This window comes from Malania oleifera, chromosome 12 (assembly GCF_029873635.1).
Source record: "Malania oleifera isolate guangnan ecotype guangnan chromosome 12, ASM2987363v1, whole genome shotgun sequence".
Classification (NCBI taxonomy): Eukaryota; Viridiplantae; Streptophyta; class Magnoliopsida; order Santalales; family Ximeniaceae; genus Malania; species Malania oleifera.
In genome coordinates, this window is record NC_080428.1 from 74,204,284 (window position 1) to 74,221,793 (window position 17,510).

At 35.9% G+C, this 17,510-nt stretch overlaps 2 protein-coding genes across 2 annotated transcripts; one reads left to right on the forward strand and one right to left on the reverse strand.

Moving 5' to 3' along the window:
* Positions 1-316: 316 nt before the first annotated feature.
* Positions 317-3,779, forward strand: LOC131144956 (GCN5-related N-acetyltransferase 5, chloroplastic). Its single transcript, XM_058093950.1, has 2 exons — positions 317-1,230; positions 3,329-3,779. Exons 1-2 carry the CDS (start codon positions 569-571, stop codon positions 3,597-3,599), a joined length of 933 nt encoding a protein of 310 aa, XP_057949933.1. The 5' UTR covers positions 317-568; the 3' UTR covers positions 3,600-3,779.
* A 1,096-nt stretch (positions 3,780-4,875) lies between these two features.
* Positions 4,876-8,603, reverse strand: LOC131144955 (probable serine/threonine-protein kinase PBL28). The gene is made up of 7 exons (XM_058093949.1): positions 7,925-8,603; positions 7,595-7,779; positions 7,115-7,313; positions 6,871-7,034; positions 6,680-6,784; positions 5,674-5,796; positions 4,876-5,566 (listed from the first exon to the last, which is right to left on the reverse strand). The coding sequence occupies exons 1-7, from the start codon at positions 7,992-7,994 to the stop codon at positions 5,330-5,332; spliced, it is 1,083 nt and encodes a 360-aa protein (XP_057949932.1). The 5' UTR covers positions 7,995-8,603; the 3' UTR covers positions 4,876-5,329.
* Positions 8,604-17,510: the final 8,907 nt, after the last annotated feature.

Genomic DNA, 17,510 nt, shown 5'->3' on the forward strand with positions numbered 1-17,510 from the left:
TTGTCCAATTTGATAATTTGACAGAAATTAAGTTCAGATGGTAAATTTTGAAACTTATTAGAATCACGTGCTCCTCTACTTATTAAAAAAATTAACTCATTTAATAACGATTATCAAATCTATTACTTCATTTATTAGTAGAAATCATGAAAATATTAAATTATCTATTATATTATCGATTTAAGAAATAAATTTAAAAATTATAAAATAGTCTTATGAGACAATATTACTAGAGAAACATGCAGAAGCATTAAGTTAAGCCTAACCTATAAAAATAACTGACTCTATAAATACTTGAACTTTAGCATTAAATTCTAAATGACCACCATGGAATTTGACTTTCTAATAGCCGTAAATTATAATTAAACTTTGACTTAACTAATTTCCTTTTTAAATTCTATATATATTTTTGTTCATACTTTTCAGATTATGCATTTAATGTCTATTAATCTCTAAAATTCCGCAAGGTTATGAGTCAAATTCATTAATCTCCGGGGAGATTTGTGCAATTTATCCTCTTTCGAAAGCTCTCTGATCTCATCCCTGATCAGAACTCTCCGCCTCTGGTATGGCGGCTGCTGCTGCAGCGATCTCTCTCTACCCTCAATGCCCCCGCCGCCATCATCCACAGACAACCACCCACTTCAAACTTCAGCTGATATACCCTACACCCAGATTTCCCTTTCCCCTTCTCCCCAACAAAATCCACCATTACAGTCTCGCCCTCTCATTTTTCGCCTCTCCCTCTTCTTCTTCTTCTTCTTCAGCTTCCTCAATTTCAAATTTTATCGGAGTCCCACTTCGAAAAGGTCGATTTCTCAGCAATGACGAGCTCGAGAAGCTTCAATTCCTCGAGGATTTCGAATATTTCCACGAACTCGGATGTGGGTCGATGTGGGTTCGCGTGATGAGGGCTGAAGAGATGGATGTTACCATCGCCTTGCTCGCAGAATCCTTCGCGGAGTCCATGTCTCTGCCGCTGAAATACGTGCCTCTGCTGCGTTTCTTCGTGAAAAAGTACTTGATTGAGAGAAGAGCTCTTATGCCGCACACTGTGACGCTTGTTGCGTTCTACAGAAGAGGAGATGGGGATGGAAACGAAGAACACTTGGCCGGTACTGTGGAGGTTTCTTTTGACAAGAGGGGTGCTAATGCTTCTCCCACAACACCCACTCCTCCGAAAAATTCTCCTTATATTAGTAACGTGACTGTGAAAAGCTCACTTCGAAGGTTTGTTTAGTTCTTTTTTTTTTTTTTGGGGGGGGGGGGGGGGGGGGGGGGCGCTGGGTGGGGTTGTGTTGGAGGGTTCGAATTTGGGAATTATGCTTTCTGTTCAAACTTACTGGTTTTCTCCATTGGATACCCCATTTCCTTTGCTTGGACTTCTTATTTGGTATATTGCTCTACCTTTTTTTGTTGTGTGTGGGTGGGGGGTGGTTTCAAACTTACTGGTTTTCTCCATTTGATACCTCATTTCCTTTGCTTGGACTTCTTATTTGGTATATTGCTCTAGCTTTATATGCTGATTACTTAGCATTCCTGCAAATGTATATGCAAGTATGCAACAGTTTTTACTGTTTTTAAAACTTTTTACCCTTGGATATTTCCATTTTTTGTTCCTCAAATTTAGTATTTTACTCCCCAATGGTTGCTTTATACGGCAGTTGCCAAGTTGCGGTTTACCTGATGAGCTAAACCCTAACTAGCCCTGGTTGAACTCATATTCTTTTAGACCAAAGCGGGCTTAAGCCTCCTATCTCCTAAATGCACCCCTATAGGGAACACTTATTGGTAGGGAGGAGAATAGGAGATAGGAAGGAAAGGAGGAGGAAGGAAAAGTGAGCTGTAAGTTTAATTGGTATTGTGGAAAACTAAAGAAGGAACGCTGAAGGAAAAGCGCTGTCTAGGTTCTTTTTTTGTTTGGCAGCTAATTGCTGAAGGCTCCCTAGCTAGAGATTTAATGTTGCATTTGGTTCGCAAAATGGAATAAGGTGAGGATGGAGTGGAAAGCAATAAGGTGAGAATGGAGTGGAAAGCAATAAGGTGAGAATGAAATGGTTATCCTATAGGATATAATAGTTTACAAAAAAGACAATCATTTTAAGGCAAGTGAGTTACATTATAGAATAGCATAAAAATAGACATTCCTGTGGTGAGAGTTGGAAATACTCATTCCTTGTGTATTCAATAATGGTTGGAACCTAGAATTGTCTTTCCTTAGAATAGCACGGCATTCTTTTTTGTAAACAACTGTATTCCTTTATAGTGGCTACTCCATTTCCATCCAATTCCATTCTCTTAATCAACGTAACATAAACATTGGAAAAGGGTACTTGACTACTTTAATCAGCACTAAAATGGTTTAGTAATTTATTTTTCTCCTTTTTTCCTATCCTGATTTATTCACTCATGTGAAGAGTTTGTTATTCAACACAAAACATAAAAAATAATTTAAAAAAAACTTGAACTGTACTGTAAATAAAAAATGGAGTAAGATGCCAGCCTTAGATGTAAAATACTCTCATGGTTAATTTTGATATTCCAAACAAATAGCCCTTACCTTTCCCTATGAGATGACATATAGATTCCTGCAAAATTCATTAAGCTCCTGCCATCACCATTACTGCCTGCACCTGCAATGGGCAACAGGTGGCTTTGGCTCCTGATAGTAATAGTAATTCATTGCAATACCACGACATTATCCATCTGATGACATTAGTTGTGGTTTTCTTGATTGCATAATTGACATTCCATTATGACCAAACACAAATCAAAGCATCCAGAAAAAGCTGTTAGCTAATAACATGGAGCAGCATGGAGATTTACGTGGTTTAGCGCAGAAATCCTATTCCCATGGATGAGGTAGGGGAGACATTTCACTATGAATTGGAGAGGACAGGTTAAACTCTTGCATATGCTCTAGCCCTAACCTCAGATATGAACCCATCAATGCATATCACATAGATGAAGGGATCAATCTTAAAATTGTTGGAGCACAACATATATATTAATAACCTGTGAATACAAATCAGGTCGGGGCCAAATCATACCATGAAGGCTCTGTTCCTGCAGCCCTGGAGTAACTTAGCGAAGCTGCAAACATAGTGGATGAAACAGGCCTTTCCTTCACTGTCTCATACTAATGGCACTGAGCCAGATCTTAGGAATTCACAACATGCACAAGACCTTCTTTTCCTGCTTGCTTGTTTTATTTGACAACTTGTAAAGTGTAAATCATATAGATTACTGCTTTAGGTTAAGGTGCTTGTCTCAAAGCCCGCGTATTGAAAAACACATCATTTTTTCAAATGTTCTCGTAAAATTTCAGGAGAGGCATTGGTTGGCATCTGTTGAAGGCAAGCGAGGAACTGATATCTCAGATGAGTTCCTCCAGAGAGGTTTACTTGCACTGCAGAATGATTGATGCAGCTCCATTCAACATGTACACCAAAGCAGGTTACAGCGTTATTAGGACAGATAGCATCCTGATCTTGTTGATATTGCAGAGACGTAAGCATCTGATGTGCAAGAAGCTTCCAAGATTAAACAACCCTTCTGAAAAGGATCACTTGGTCTCTGATGGAAAACTTTCTTTGTGAATAGATAGTGAGAAGATTGGAACAAATTTGCTGAGGTAGGCTGTAATTGATGCATTGTTTTTCCTTTCTTATAGAAGCTTATGTTTTCCTCTACAACTTCTGCTCCTCTCTATCTGAAGGACACCTGTGAATTACTGTTGTACATAATCACATTTATGTCACTGCTATTCCATCTTTTTTTTATAATTTTTTTTTTCTTTCCCCATAATATTTCTGTTAGAAGCACATGCAGATGACTAAAAGTTCATTGGCAATCCTATTTAATCCGAGCCAATGAGTTGTTTCTGAATCCTTTTTTTTTTTTTTTCATCTCAGTCCAAAATTTAACCTAATCAGGTTTTAAGGATCATTCAGTTGTGTTTATTTATGTCTAGGACATTAATCATAAAGTCTTTGCATGTGTTTATTGGTGGTGATGCAAACATTTTTGTACAGCTCCGCTTCTTACTTGCAATTCATTGGCTTTTGCGAACATATTTTGCCCCTACACCAATGCTTTGAGAATCGTCCTAAAGAGAAATTGTACTGCATTGCTGTGACCTGTCAGATGTTCATAATTAGCTCTCTCTCTCTCTCTCTCTCTCTCTCTCTCTCTCTCTCCATGTGGGAGGGAAGTCTCAGTTACCTGGTTTACTATTGGATATTTGGATGTTTTCTATTCGTTTTTACCAACGTTTCAAACAAAACTATAGGCTACAGCTACCTTCAAAATCCTTAAAGAGAAAAGGCTCACTAAGAAGCATGCTCCCATCCATGGTGGTGAACTGTCAGCAGAAGTAGGATATTATTCCTTTCTTTTTTCCTGTATTTTTTTTATTTACGTGATCGTTATTTTATAAATATACACATGTTTGAATTGAGCACATTCCCATACCTCTAAATTTTAGGGATGACTGGATGATAATGTGTAATGGCATTGAATGGAAACACCATTTACCTGCTAATAGTAATCTTGTAGACGGTAGCAAGAGATTAAAATAGTTCAGTAAGTTTTTTTTCCATGGGCTTCTAAACTGTCATGTTTCATTTCTTGCTTTTTAGTTTGTCAAATGTAGAGCTTCTTAAGCAGTGAAAAGTGGCTACAAAGCTTTAAGTTTATGTACTTGCATTTTGCTTTAGTTAAAAAATTGATCTAGTGATGTGCATCTTTCATAATTTCTACGTTTAAATCTATAACAAAAGAGGGCTAATTTTGGGGAACCCACTGAAGACGTTCATCGTTCATCACTCTTTGTTTCTTCTTTTTCCAACCTTAAGCTGCTGCTGAGTCAAGTAATACAATAAATACATCTTTATTCAGACACAGATTGCATGGTCCTGTATACAAGGATACATAAACATTTAAAAAAACCGTGGCCTGGAGGTACAACATTCCAAATAAAAAACTAGTAGTTGGGAGGGGAAAAAATGTAAAAAAAAAAAGACACCAGACATAAAAGGAATGTGTACCCTCTTTCTGGTCTTGAATTCACCTGCCAATGGTTTCAGCTTCTCTTGGTTCTCTCAGATCAATTCAGAGAAAACCTTTTCTGTATGATCTCATGTGGATCCTTTTTATTAATTTGATAAGCATGAAAATGTTTTTTTTTCCTGGTTCCCTTGTCAAACCGTTCTGTCACACTACTGAGCTCATATCTGACCCCACATCTTTCCTAGTTTCAAGAATATATTGAATGGAAGTAAATGTAACTTTTTTATTTTTTATATATAACAGTTTCATTCTGGTATCTTTAGACTATTCTGAATGTTGGCATGCCCATACCCAAGCCTCTTGAATTTGTGTAGGAAATCTGTTGGAGTTCCCTTACACATTCTGCCATTGAGGGTCTTTCACTACTTTCAGCACGAACACAGCGTGATGCCAAATTTGCAAACATGGCTATAGATTCTACGGTGTATGAATTCCGGTTCAGTTCTGGATCTAAAACTTTTCGAAACTTCTTTCGATCATTCAGTATATGCCTAACCTGATTTTGAGGCACACCAAGTATTTCATTAGTCCCTTCTCTCTATACATCTAGTCTTCTTATTTCCATAAAATTAGAGAACCAGAATGGGAAGAAATCTTCCTTACCTGTAGGACAAGGTTTTGGTCTGTGGGTCCCTGGTTCAAGTCCACAGCTCTACGTCCGGTCAAAAGCTCAAGAAGAACCACCCCAAATGCATAAACGTCACTTTGTAAAGTGAGTTTCCCTGTCTGTGTGCCAAAGGAGACATATCTAATGCTCAGAGCCCTCTTAATAATTAAATCAAATGAAAAAAGGCCCTCCTCCTAGCCACTTTGCACCAATGGAATTAGGTTATGTTCCTATAAAGGTGCACCTAACATGCATAAGTGCATAGTCAAGAAAATAGTACAGGCTTTAGAAAATGTTGAGGAAAATCAAAGTGATGGTACAAGGCAGACATGAAAATATGTGGCCAATCTTCATGTAGAGAGAAAAAGAAAAAAACCTCTTCTATGCTAACCACATTCTACAATAGTAGGCTTAGAGAACAGAATATTCAGTTAGTTTTGTTCTGAATATATGGCATCACAAAATAGCACTATTCTAAAATTATTAGTTTGAGCCTGCAAAACAATCAATACAACCATCTCCAAATTTTCTCTGGAACCCTTGAACCACAGAACAGTAGAACAAATAAAATCTTTGTGGACAATTTAACTTTCCAGATTTTGAATAAAAATGAGTTTGAAGGGGACGATTTGGGCAAATAAAAAAATAAAGAAACAAAAAAAAAAAAAAAACAAGAATAACTAAATTATTAGTTCATGAGAGCAGTCTCAGCATTTGTACCTAAAAGTTGTAAAATTATTTTATTAATTATATAATTATTCATTATTTTGTGTAGTTGGGATTTTAACCCCATTTGTAAAGATATTAAGAAGTATCTGTCTGATTGGATTTTCTATCACTTGATTTCATTTAATCTTTTTCTGACTGTAATTTCTTTGGTCTTTCTTGGAGGAGTTACTGCCCTCAATCTTTTATACGTTTTGCACTTCTCCTTTATTCCTTAATTTGGAAATGGAGAAAACACTTCCTGTAACACTGAGAAATTACCCATGTGTGACTTACCGATGTGTACTCGGGATCGAAGTAGCCAAAAGTGCCAAGCACCCTGGCAGTGACATATGTATCTTGCCCTTCTGGCATCAATTTGGCAAGCCCAAAGTCTGATATCTGTCAAAAATAGTGTTGATTTCAGCTCCATGCATTTTTAGATAGCATGCAAATTATAGTCATTAAAAAATTACTCAGTTAATTACCTTTGCTTCAAAATTGGCATCTAAAAGTATGTTGGTTGATTTAAAATCTCTATGAACAATTGGAATCCCAACAGAAGAACTAGAATGGAGATAAGTGAGTCCTCTTGCAGCTCCAAGTGCCACTTTTATCCTTGAAGGCCAATCCATCTTTGCTTCCCTAAGTCCTAAAGTCCAGATGAAAATTTTTTGGAGGGTCAGTGCAGGGGCTTGACATATCAACAGGCATTGAGTGAAAAAAACCAACCATTCAAGTGATCTTGCAGGTTGCCATTGTGCATGTATTCATATACTAGAAACCGGTGTTTTCCATCCGCACAATAGCCTATTAAGGAAACCAGATTTGGGTGGTTGAGTCTGCTTAGGATGTCAACCTCCACCCGGAACTCCCGCTCCCCCTCGGCTTCTTTAACTGGTGGAAGCTCCATTTTCTTGATCGCCACAACCTTGATATTGCACATCACAGAAGAAAATTAGTTGTACATTGAATCTGCAATGTTTGGGGTTAATCTCTATTCTTTGTTCATTCTCTCTTTCTTAGGCAACGGGATCAACTGGGCTCTGTTGTAGCTCACAGTTCCTGTTTTTGTCGCAGGATTTTCCACAAATCTAGTTTAATTAACTTGCGAAAATTCATATTGAAGTAGCACACTTTCATACAAGTTTTACTCATTACAGAACATTGCAAATTCTGTCCAGAATCATTTGAAAGTTGCAAGAAACATACCTCTCCGGACCGCAGAGTGCCCTTGTACACACGTCCAAATCCTCCTTTACCCACCAAATTCTCATCACTGAAAGAGCATGTTGCTGCCTCCATCTCTTTTAGTGTGAAAACTGCTGATGCCTGGCGTCTTTTTGTTGATGGAGTCTGATCATTAAGTTGCCAATATTCCATAGGTTTATATATCCCTGAAATATTAAGTCTGTTTAGAACTTGAAAACTCGAGGCCAGATACTGTTGTTGTATGATGGGGTTAAAGAAAACAGGTTTTATAAACAAAATGCTTGTAACTATTAGGAGGAGAATGCAGCTATTAGAAGAAAAAGTACATACAGGGGTCAACATGATCCTGGGATTTGCTTCGTCGGCGCTTGTTCCATGCTGAAACCAACCCGAAGGGCATAATGGCTTTTCTTCAAGTAGATCCAGTTACCAATTTCAGAATCAGCTAGATGGATTATTTTGCAGGAAACAGAGTAGCCAAGTGGAGTTGATCAATTCCCGGATATGCTGAAAATCAGTTGGAAAAGAAAAACTTTTGCCACAAAATGCTCAACAAACTGAGGAAATCATATCAAAGCATCATTTTGTCCAAACCAACATCAATCACCAATTCCTACTCGGAGAAAAGGAGGAAAAGGGGGAAAGATAAGTATGAGAGATCAATGTGGTATGTAACTCCTCCCAGGACTACGTATGGATCAAGTGAAGTTATATTTGTAGAATAGCCAACACCACCATCTTCCACCAACCTGGATTTCTCAACAAGAGGGGTAGAGAGAGAGAGGGAGGTACTTGAAGAATAAGAAAAAGCAGGGAGAGGAAAGAAAGAAGTATTGCTTGCTTTCATTTGGATGGGAAGTAGTGGAGTGCGGTGTGCCTGATAAGGAAAGAGAAGGTGCAACCTCTCCCTCCATCTCTCTCTCTCTCTCTCTCTTTATTTTTTTTCCCCTTTTGCTTTTGTAATTAGAGAAAAGGTGGCTGTTGAGAGGCCTTTTTCATTGATTTCGTTACTTGTATTCTTCTCCACTCCTCTCTTTATTTTGTGTTGCATGACTCTATTCCCCCCTCCACCCTAATTTCTTTTAAAAAGTTTTATCTCCAGTAGAATGTTTGTTCTTTGTAATGTTATCTTGACCAGCTGATGACCTCCACTTTTGCTTTGTGGTCATTGGGAAAAATAGTTTACACAAATTTCCCTTGTTAACAATAGATTAATCCCATTGAAATTGCGCATGAGGAGCCAACGAAAAGGATCAAACTAACACCTAACAAACAAAAGGCAATAAAGAAACACACAGAGCTCTACCTTGATTTACTAGCAAGTAATTATGTGGTTAGACTTCATGATGATGCTTTGATGAAACTTACTATTATCTTTATTTCTCGTATAATAACATTAAGAGAGTTGAACTTAGATGTTAGATCCCCACCCCTTTTGCCGTATTAGCCAAAAGCAGAGCAGCCAAATTGAATCTAGCTGTTATAATGTAGGCTGCATGGAAAGGATGCAATGAATACCTACCACGAAATAGGATTATAATCTTACAAAATGATGTAGAAAATAGATTAAAAAAATGGTTATAAGTTTTTTCCTTTCTTGTCCTTTTGTAATTGGCACTGCTTGAGACCTTCTGGGCTCGATTTGTTCCCGAGACAGATGACCTTCCTGTAATTCTCACTCGTGGGTTAGTAGGAACACAATTTGAGTTTTTCATTAACAACAGACGTTTCCTGTCTTTGTTGGTATGCAATTGGGGTGATTGAAAAGAGTAGTATGAGTACTGGTTATGGTTATGGGCTTATGAGAAATGGCAAATGAAGAAGAAGGGTATGATTCTATAACATTGCGCAGGACCCAGAGGCCCAAAAGGGTGCTGGAAAAGCTTTTGATGATTAAGACAGTGTTTGACTGCTTGAGATTGACACCACTAAGCTAGGCAAAAATTCCTTTTCAAAAAGATCTTTTGCTTGCGTGCTCGTTTGGTGCCCAGTCATGCCGAAGGGTCTGCTGAGAGTGTCGAGTGGATTTTTTTAACATAAAAAATATTTTATAGGATGCCCTTCCTTTTAAGTGCAGACTTATATCCTGAAATTTATTATGTTGGGTGCACCTGTGGCGTAAGGGGAATGGGACCACTAGAAATATGAAATGTGATGGTTCAACATCCGGGGTCAGCTGATGGCCGGATAGGGTGAATGAATTCGTATTTATTTTAATATGTATATATATAAAATTTTATTTTTGAATCGTTTGGGAAAGTGTGAATCTCAATTCAGTAGTCAATTCGTTGTATTCAAAATGGTTGGAACCACTTATGAATTTTGGAGTGGAAAAAATGTTAATTTTATTTAGTGTTGAAGATAAAAAATTGAGATGATTGCAATTTATTCTAATTTAAAATATATAATTTATAAAGAGTTGCTAAAATATATTTATAATTATTACATTTTAATATATATTTATTTATATAATTTATTAAAATATGTTTCTTGTTCTGATATAGAGAAAAATATATTTTTATAATTATTAAAATAATAATCTAAAATTAAAAATCTATAAAAATAAATTTAATATATTAAATTTATAGATAAATGATATATCTCAATGACATGTAAGTCAAAATATATGAATTATATTAAAAATTGTCAAAGGTTTAAACTTTTTTTGATTTAATAAATATATCTTAACCTACAAAATTTAATCATATAAGTACACTATAACTTATAATTCAATTAAGTTTATAATAATTTATTATAAATTATGAGTTTCTGCTATTTCAATCGGTGCTTTCTCTTCTCTTTTGTCCTATTCTTTTTTCTCCTTTCTTTCGTCTCTTCTTCTGTGTAATCCATAATTTTGAATATTGCGTTTTTCCACATCTAATTTCTAATAAGTAGTTCCGGAGATTTCAAAAGAGAGTTTACCTATTTTATTTTTTTCCAAAAGAAGTGAGAAATGTACAATTGCTCGAAACAATTCCCAACGACTATTTTACGCCTTTGAGCATGCATGGGACCTTTGATAGTTTTGACAAAAGTCTGATTGTTGCGAATAACGTTGCTAAAGTTGAATTCGCCAATAAACACTTATTTAAGTAATAAGTGCAATAAGCACTTTCTTGAAGTGCTATTAAAAGAGGGAACACTTGTAAGTTCTCCAACTTTTTAAAGGATGTGTGAATCTTGGATTTAGTTTCTTATTTATTAAACTACCCTTAAAAGTATGGTGGAAAAAATTCCATTATTTTTAAAGTGACGAAAATTAATATTTAATTTTACCCTTCATATTCATTCATCCAAAATAGAAATGCCGTCTACATCCTAAAACCCAGCTTCTAGTTGTTTTCTATCTGCTGCACCTCTTTAGATTTTAGGCATTATTACCTAAGTTAACATATGATTGGTTTCTTAATTTTTTTGCGCATAATTTGATGAATCAAATGCCATTCAAGATATATATCCTTTGAATTGTATGTGTTTTCATATAATTTGTGATTTTATATTCCCAAATTTTATTGTGAATTATCTTTTCAATGGCGGTCGTTGTAACGTCTCGGAGAAGGGTTCGTAGTGGCGAGAGATAATGTATAATGAAATTTGAATGGAGTTGTCACTAACCTATTACCTTGGTGCGGTTAGAACACCGATTTACTACTGATTGATTGGTTTTTAGATTTTTCCTAGGTAAAAGAACCAATAGATTCAGTCTACTTTACTAGAGTTAGGATCTAGAGTTCAGTTATGCGAGGGAAAGGTATCAGCACCCCCTACATATCCTTTTTACGAACGATACCTAATTAGTTATGAATTATTCATAAATTATATTTTGATGGTCTTTTGTTAATTCCTTTAAAGTAAACAAAAACAAATATATAAATGAACAAAATAAATAAATAAGTAAAAGTAAACAAATAGATAAATAAATAAATTAAAAGGAAAAATGAAAAATCACAGTACGATTAGGAATGTCTAATAAGAGCTCCAAATAAGTGGATCTTGTTAGATAACCTCTCTTAGAGCTAATATATGGGAGGTTTGAGATACCTCTTTACCATTTTTGAAATTATTGGAACACATCCACACAAAAATAAGTAAAGTCAACAAAAAATATTTTTAAAAACATTCTCATATTTTTCAAAATCTTTTATAAAATTTTTTTGAAAATTTCCCACAATTCTCTAAAATTTCTAGGATTTTCAAAAAAAAAATTTTCCTTATTTTTTTGGGTATTTTATTTTCCACTTTTTTTTAATAAAAAAAATTTTGAGTCAAAATAACTCAAAATGTTTCTTGAAGAAAAAAAAGTATATATTTTTTTCAAATTCTTAACTCAAAATTTTCTTAATGATTTTCCATTATTTTTTATCTAATTTTAAAAAACTAATTAAAAAATAAATAAAGAAAATCTCATCAAACACAATAGAAAAAAAAAAAAAAAAAACTGAAAAAGATATAGTGAACTTATCGGTTGGTATTTTTTTTTTTTTTTTTCAATTTGACTATAAAACTGTAGTCTTTTTGTGGATTCTAATACTTGAAGCTGCTGCTGTGATAAGGATGCTGTCCAAGCCATGAAATTGACATTGTAAAGTTCTAAATGATTAGTATTTGGAATTTGACACGAATCGCTAATGTGATAGCGATCCGACTGTTAGGATCAAGCGCTACCGATTCTTCTAAAACCAATTGGTGGTAAAAGGGGCGCAACTTTTTCCTTTAAACGGCAGCGTAGAGCCCCGCATTAAGCGTTAGGTGGACATAAGGGGCTGCACCAATTCTAAGCAGGGGTGCCGACGGGTTGGCACGCCAAGCACTGTCGAGTTGGGGCCCACTGCTATGATCCCTCGCAATAGGGTTGACTGCTGACTTCCCATAAAACCAACAATCACCCCCCCAGCAGCTACCCTAGGAGCGCTTGAACCCATGACCTCGCTCTGATACCACTTGTTAGGATCAAGCGCTACCGGTTCTTCTAAAACCAATTGGTGGTAGAAGGGGCGCAACTTTTTCCTTTAAACGGCAATGAGAGCCCCGCACTAAGCGTCGGGTGGACATGAGGGGCTGCACCAATTCGAAGCAGGGGTGCCGACGGGCAAGCACGCCAAGCACTGTCGAGCTGGGGCCCACTGCTATGATCCCTCGCAACAGGGTTGACTGCTGACTTCCCATAAAGCCAACATCGACAATCTAGAGAAAACACACATTGGACGGCCAGGATCACGACACGTCGCACTTTAAACGCGCAGTCATGGGCATGACTACGGTGACACATATCCTGCTAATATTTTATATTATTTAAAACAAATAAATTTTTTACCTCTCTTTTCTTTTCTTTTCTTTTTGCTCTCTCCCTCTCTCGCACAACTCTTTCTTTATCTCGCTCCTTTCTCTTTCTTCGCACTCTCTCGTTCTCTTCTCTATCTCGTTCCCCCCCCTCTCTCTCTCTCTCTCTCTCTCTCTCTCTCTCTCTCTCTCTCCTTTTTTTTTTTTTCACATTCTCACAATTTTTTTTTTCTTATTTTGTAGGTTTTGATCAGAAGGAGAACATGAGCAGGGATCTTTGGACTCTATTTTCAAATTCATGCTCAGATCAATCATTCCGAAAATAAGATCCTCCTTTCCTTTTTTTTCTTTGGTTTCCTTTATTTAATTTTCTTTGGATTTTCTGATTGTTTCTTGAATTTTTCTAGCAATTTCCCATGGTCCAAACAGGTTTAGGTTAAGGGTTGGCTTAACCTAGGTTATGGGATTGAATAACCTAGGGTTAGTGGTCAAATGATGGTTTAGACTTAGTTTCAAGATTTGGGCTTAGGGATTAATTTAGGTTGGGCAGACCTAATTAGGTCTTATGTGTTTTTGGGCTTAAATAGGTTTTATTGCAAGTTGGGCCAAGTTTGGGTTTTAGCTAATGGGCTGGATCTAAGTCAAGCTAAGAGGCTAAATTAGATTAGGCTTAAGTTAAGGTAAAAGAATCAGTTGACCTAGGTCAGTGTTGACTTAGGTCTTGAGTCTAGTCTTTCAAGTTTGGGTCAATGGGTCAATGGACCTGGACCAAGGTCAAGTTGATTCGGTTCTTTGGGTCGGATCTAGGAGTATTCGAGTATGAGTATTTGGATATAGAGTAATCAGGTATGTTCGTTCGGACTTGGGTCAACACTCAGGTATTGGTATTCTAAATTCAAGTCAAATACACGAATCTTGTTTGGTATATTTTGGGAAAATTATTTTCACTTATGTTTGAATTTAAACTCTAATTATAGCATCAAATTTCAGCATTAACCAAAATTGAAATAAAATTAAACACAAAATTAACAAATACCTACCTCTATTCTTGAATTCCCCAATTTACAATTTTCTCTTCCTTTTGCCCGAAGCATTTGAATTCCTTTCTACCAAATCTTCCACCGTTTCTACAATTCAAGTCTCTTAGTCTCTTTTCTTTCTTCACCATTTCAATCTCAAACACTCAGCTTTTCCTTCATGATTCTCTCTCAAAATTTCTAGCAAGAAAGTCCTCTTTTCCTTCACTGAATCTGTGTGTCTGTGTCCCTTCTGAAGTTCTCTATTTATAGGCCTAAGGGATCCATTCCATTAATTCTGATTTTATCAATAAGAATTTAACTGATCAACCAAAATTCAATTGAGCTAATCAATTTATGCTTGCATTAAACTATGATTTCATCCACATGTTATTTATGCAATTCCCACATGACTAATTTCCATTTTTCCTTTTGTTTTTACAGGTTCAAAGATGAAGATGCTGACCAACTTTGCTTCATTTTTTAATGTATTCAATTTATTTATTTATTTTTCACTTTTTCCATGTATTTAGTTTGTTTTCTTTTTGTCTGTATTTTCTCATTTTATTGAATTAATGAATATTTACACAGTTATGCATAAACTCAAAAAATTGGACTAAGAAAAATACCCAAATGGGCACTAGAATTAGGAGAAAAAAACAAATTATACTATATAAGCCCCCGGACAAAATGTGGTGTCTACAGTTGCCCCTCTTTATAAATTTGTTACTTAGGATGACAAGAAAACCTTTCTCTTGGCCTCTTATAAATTTATAAAGATAGGAAATACAAATTTTGCATTGGGTGTTATATAGCAAAATTCTAACAAAAGATAATATGTGGATTTACAAAGGTGCATAAAATCTAGGTCAAGAGTGTAAACTATCCTAATTTATGACTTGATCACTACCATGGATTCGGGAACTATGTCACGTGCTACTAAGGTAAATAAATCATCACAACTTTGAAAAGGACCGCTCAAATTTGGGAACCAAAGCCACATGCCTCCAAGACAATCAAAACAACTTGGAAGCGACTACTTAGATTTGGGAACTATTGCCACATGCCTCTGAGATAGCCAAAACAACTTGGAAGCGACTACTTGGATTTGGAAACTAATGCCATATGCGTCATAAATAGCCAAAACAACTTAGAAGAGATTACTTGGATATGGGAACTAATGTCACATGCCTCTGAGCTAAAATAACTTGAAAGTGACTACTTAGATTTAGGAACTATCGCCACATGCCTTTGAGATAGCCAAAAAAACTTGGAAGCGACTACTCAGATTTGGGAACTATTGCCACATGCCTCTGAGACAACCAAAACAACTTTCAGAACTATTGTCTCATGCCTCTGAGATAGCAAAAACAACTTGGAAGAGACTACTCGAATTTGAGAACTAATGTCACATGCCTCCGAGATAGCTAAAATAACTTTGCGCGACTACTTAGATTTGGGAACTATTGCCACATGCTTCTAAAATAGCCAAAAGAACTTAGAAGTGACTACTCAGATTTGGGAACTATTGTCACATGCCTCTGAGACAACCAAATCAACTTGGAAGCGACTACTCATATTTGGGAACTATTGCCACATGTCTCGGAGATAGCCAAAATAACTTGGAAGAGACTACTCGGATTTGGGAACTAATGTCACATGCCTCTGAGATAGCCAAAATAATTTGGAAACAACTACTTAGATTTGGGAACTAATGTCACATGCCTTTGATATGGCAAAAACAACTTAGAAACAACTACTCAGATTTGGGGACTATTGCCACATGCCTCTGAGATAGCTAGAATAACTTGGAAATGACTTCTCATATTTGGGAACTGTTGCCATATGCCTATGAGATGTCTAAAATGTTGGCCTAACAAGGCCTAATCTCGGTTTTGATAATGACAAATTAAGGAATCTAATTGTGCTTCAAGTGAATTTATAGGTATTATATTTTACAAGCACAATGGTTCTTATTGAAAGTTTAAAAGCCATGAAGAACAAAAGCTAAATGAAGATTGGCTAAAGCATGGATGAAGTTAAAGCTTCAAGACATAAGGACTTAGATTTTATTTCTTGTTAAATGTACTAGAAGTCTCATGTAAGTACTTCTCAATTTTAAGTTTGTTTATGAAGCGCATAGGATAAATTGGACTTAGAGACCTATTTCAATAACTCGTAAGATATTTTTTTTTCAAAGTCCAAACATCTTTTCAAAAGAATACAAATGATTTCTAGAATCAAAATAAAAGGAAAAATGAATATCTGAGAGTTTGGGCGACCAAGGTTCAAGCTTAGTCAACCGAATGTAGTAAACTTAACAACGTAGTCTGGCATCAATGAGTTCGGGTAATCGGACACTTAGTTCAGTCGAACGAATGGAAACTACTAATTGAAAAAGCCTAGACAGTGTTGGTTCGGGCGATTCAGTCGACCGAACCTCAAGTTCAGTTGACTGAAAGGCTATTGCCTGTTTGAAATTCATGTTTTTAATTGGTTTGGGGGACCAAACTACCAGTTCAGTCGATCGAAGTGCACGATTTAAGTTACGAATAGCACGATTTCTTTCTGATTTCAAAAGATATTGTTTCCAAACATTGGGCAAACAACCATATTTCAAACTCAACTATTTAAGGGCAACCCTAATCGTGTTAGGGCAACTTATTCACACAAAATCACATTGCTTTTATCTTCCTATAGCCACTCCGAACCGTTCTTCAATTGCTGAAAATCCTTTTTGGTTTTTGCTCTTCATTTTCATATATGTCAATCCAGAGAACCTAGAAAACTTGTTGAGCTTCATAGCATCTTATTTTTGAGACTGTATTAGTGATTTTAATCTATATAAATCCACTATATTGAGAGAGTTTCATCTTGTACGAAAATCTGTTGCTGTAACTTGTTTACAAACGATCGATTCGAGGATAAAATCAGCCAAGCAAGAGGGTGTTCTTAGTTGAGAGGTGCTCCACCTACCGAAAGGAGAGAGGTGCTCCATTTACTGAAAGGAGAGAGGTACTCCACCTATTGAATGGAGAGAGTTGAGGAAATCCTCACAGCGAGTTGTTTGAGGCAAAGACGTAGACATGTTGCCGAACCTTGTAAAAAATATCGATGTTCTTCTTTCTCTTTATATCTTTACTTTCTTGCACTTATATATTGATATTCATCTACTGTGAATGATTCATTGTGATTTGGGAATGGTATGGATGCTTAGTTTGATTTATGAATGTATTGAATGATTTAAAAATATATTTAGATCAAACACTATTGTAGCTGAAAATTTAAACGTGATTTAAATCTGCTGGGATTGCTTGATATTGACTGATTAATTGTTCATACACAAGATCAATATTTGTATGGTTAAATATCTTGTTACCTATATTAATCTGTTGGGAATATAATAAGTCTTGTGTTTTGATTTTATATTTAGGATTGTTCATTGGTATAGTTGTTCCCTGTTTAGATTTTCGTGGTGATTGAAATAGTTAGAGCACATGGTAATAAGTTTTAAAATTAATCAAGTTTTCGTGCATTAAAATTTAAAAATACCCAATTCACCCCTATCTTGGGATTACACCATCACTTTCAAAAAATAACTTAGAAGTGACTACTCG

What these genes read in the sequence shown, in the direction of transcription:
- LOC131144956 (XM_058093950.1), top strand. Translation starts at nt 569, where the DNA reads ATGGCGGCTGCTGCTGCAGCGATCTCTCTCTACCCTCAATGCCCCCGC. An exon ending in GTGAAAAGCTCACTTCGAAG is followed by an intron (nt 1,231 to 3,328) that starts GTTTGTTTAGTT and finishes GTAAAATTTCAG; the next exon opens with GAGAGGCATTGGTTGGCATC.
- LOC131144955 (XM_058093949.1), bottom strand. Translation starts at nt 7,994, where the DNA reads ATGCCCTTCGGGTTGGTTTCAGCATGGAACAAGCGCCGACGAAGCAAA. An exon ending in GCACTCTGCGGTCCGGAGAG is followed by an intron (nt 7,314 to 7,594) that starts GTATGTTTCTTG and finishes TGCAATATCAAG; the next exon opens with GTTGTGGCGATCAAGAAAAT. An exon ending in ACCAAAACCTTGTCCTACAG is followed by an intron (nt 5,567 to 5,673) that starts GTAAGGAAGATT and finishes CCTCAAAATCAG; the next exon opens with GTTAGGCATATACTGAATGA.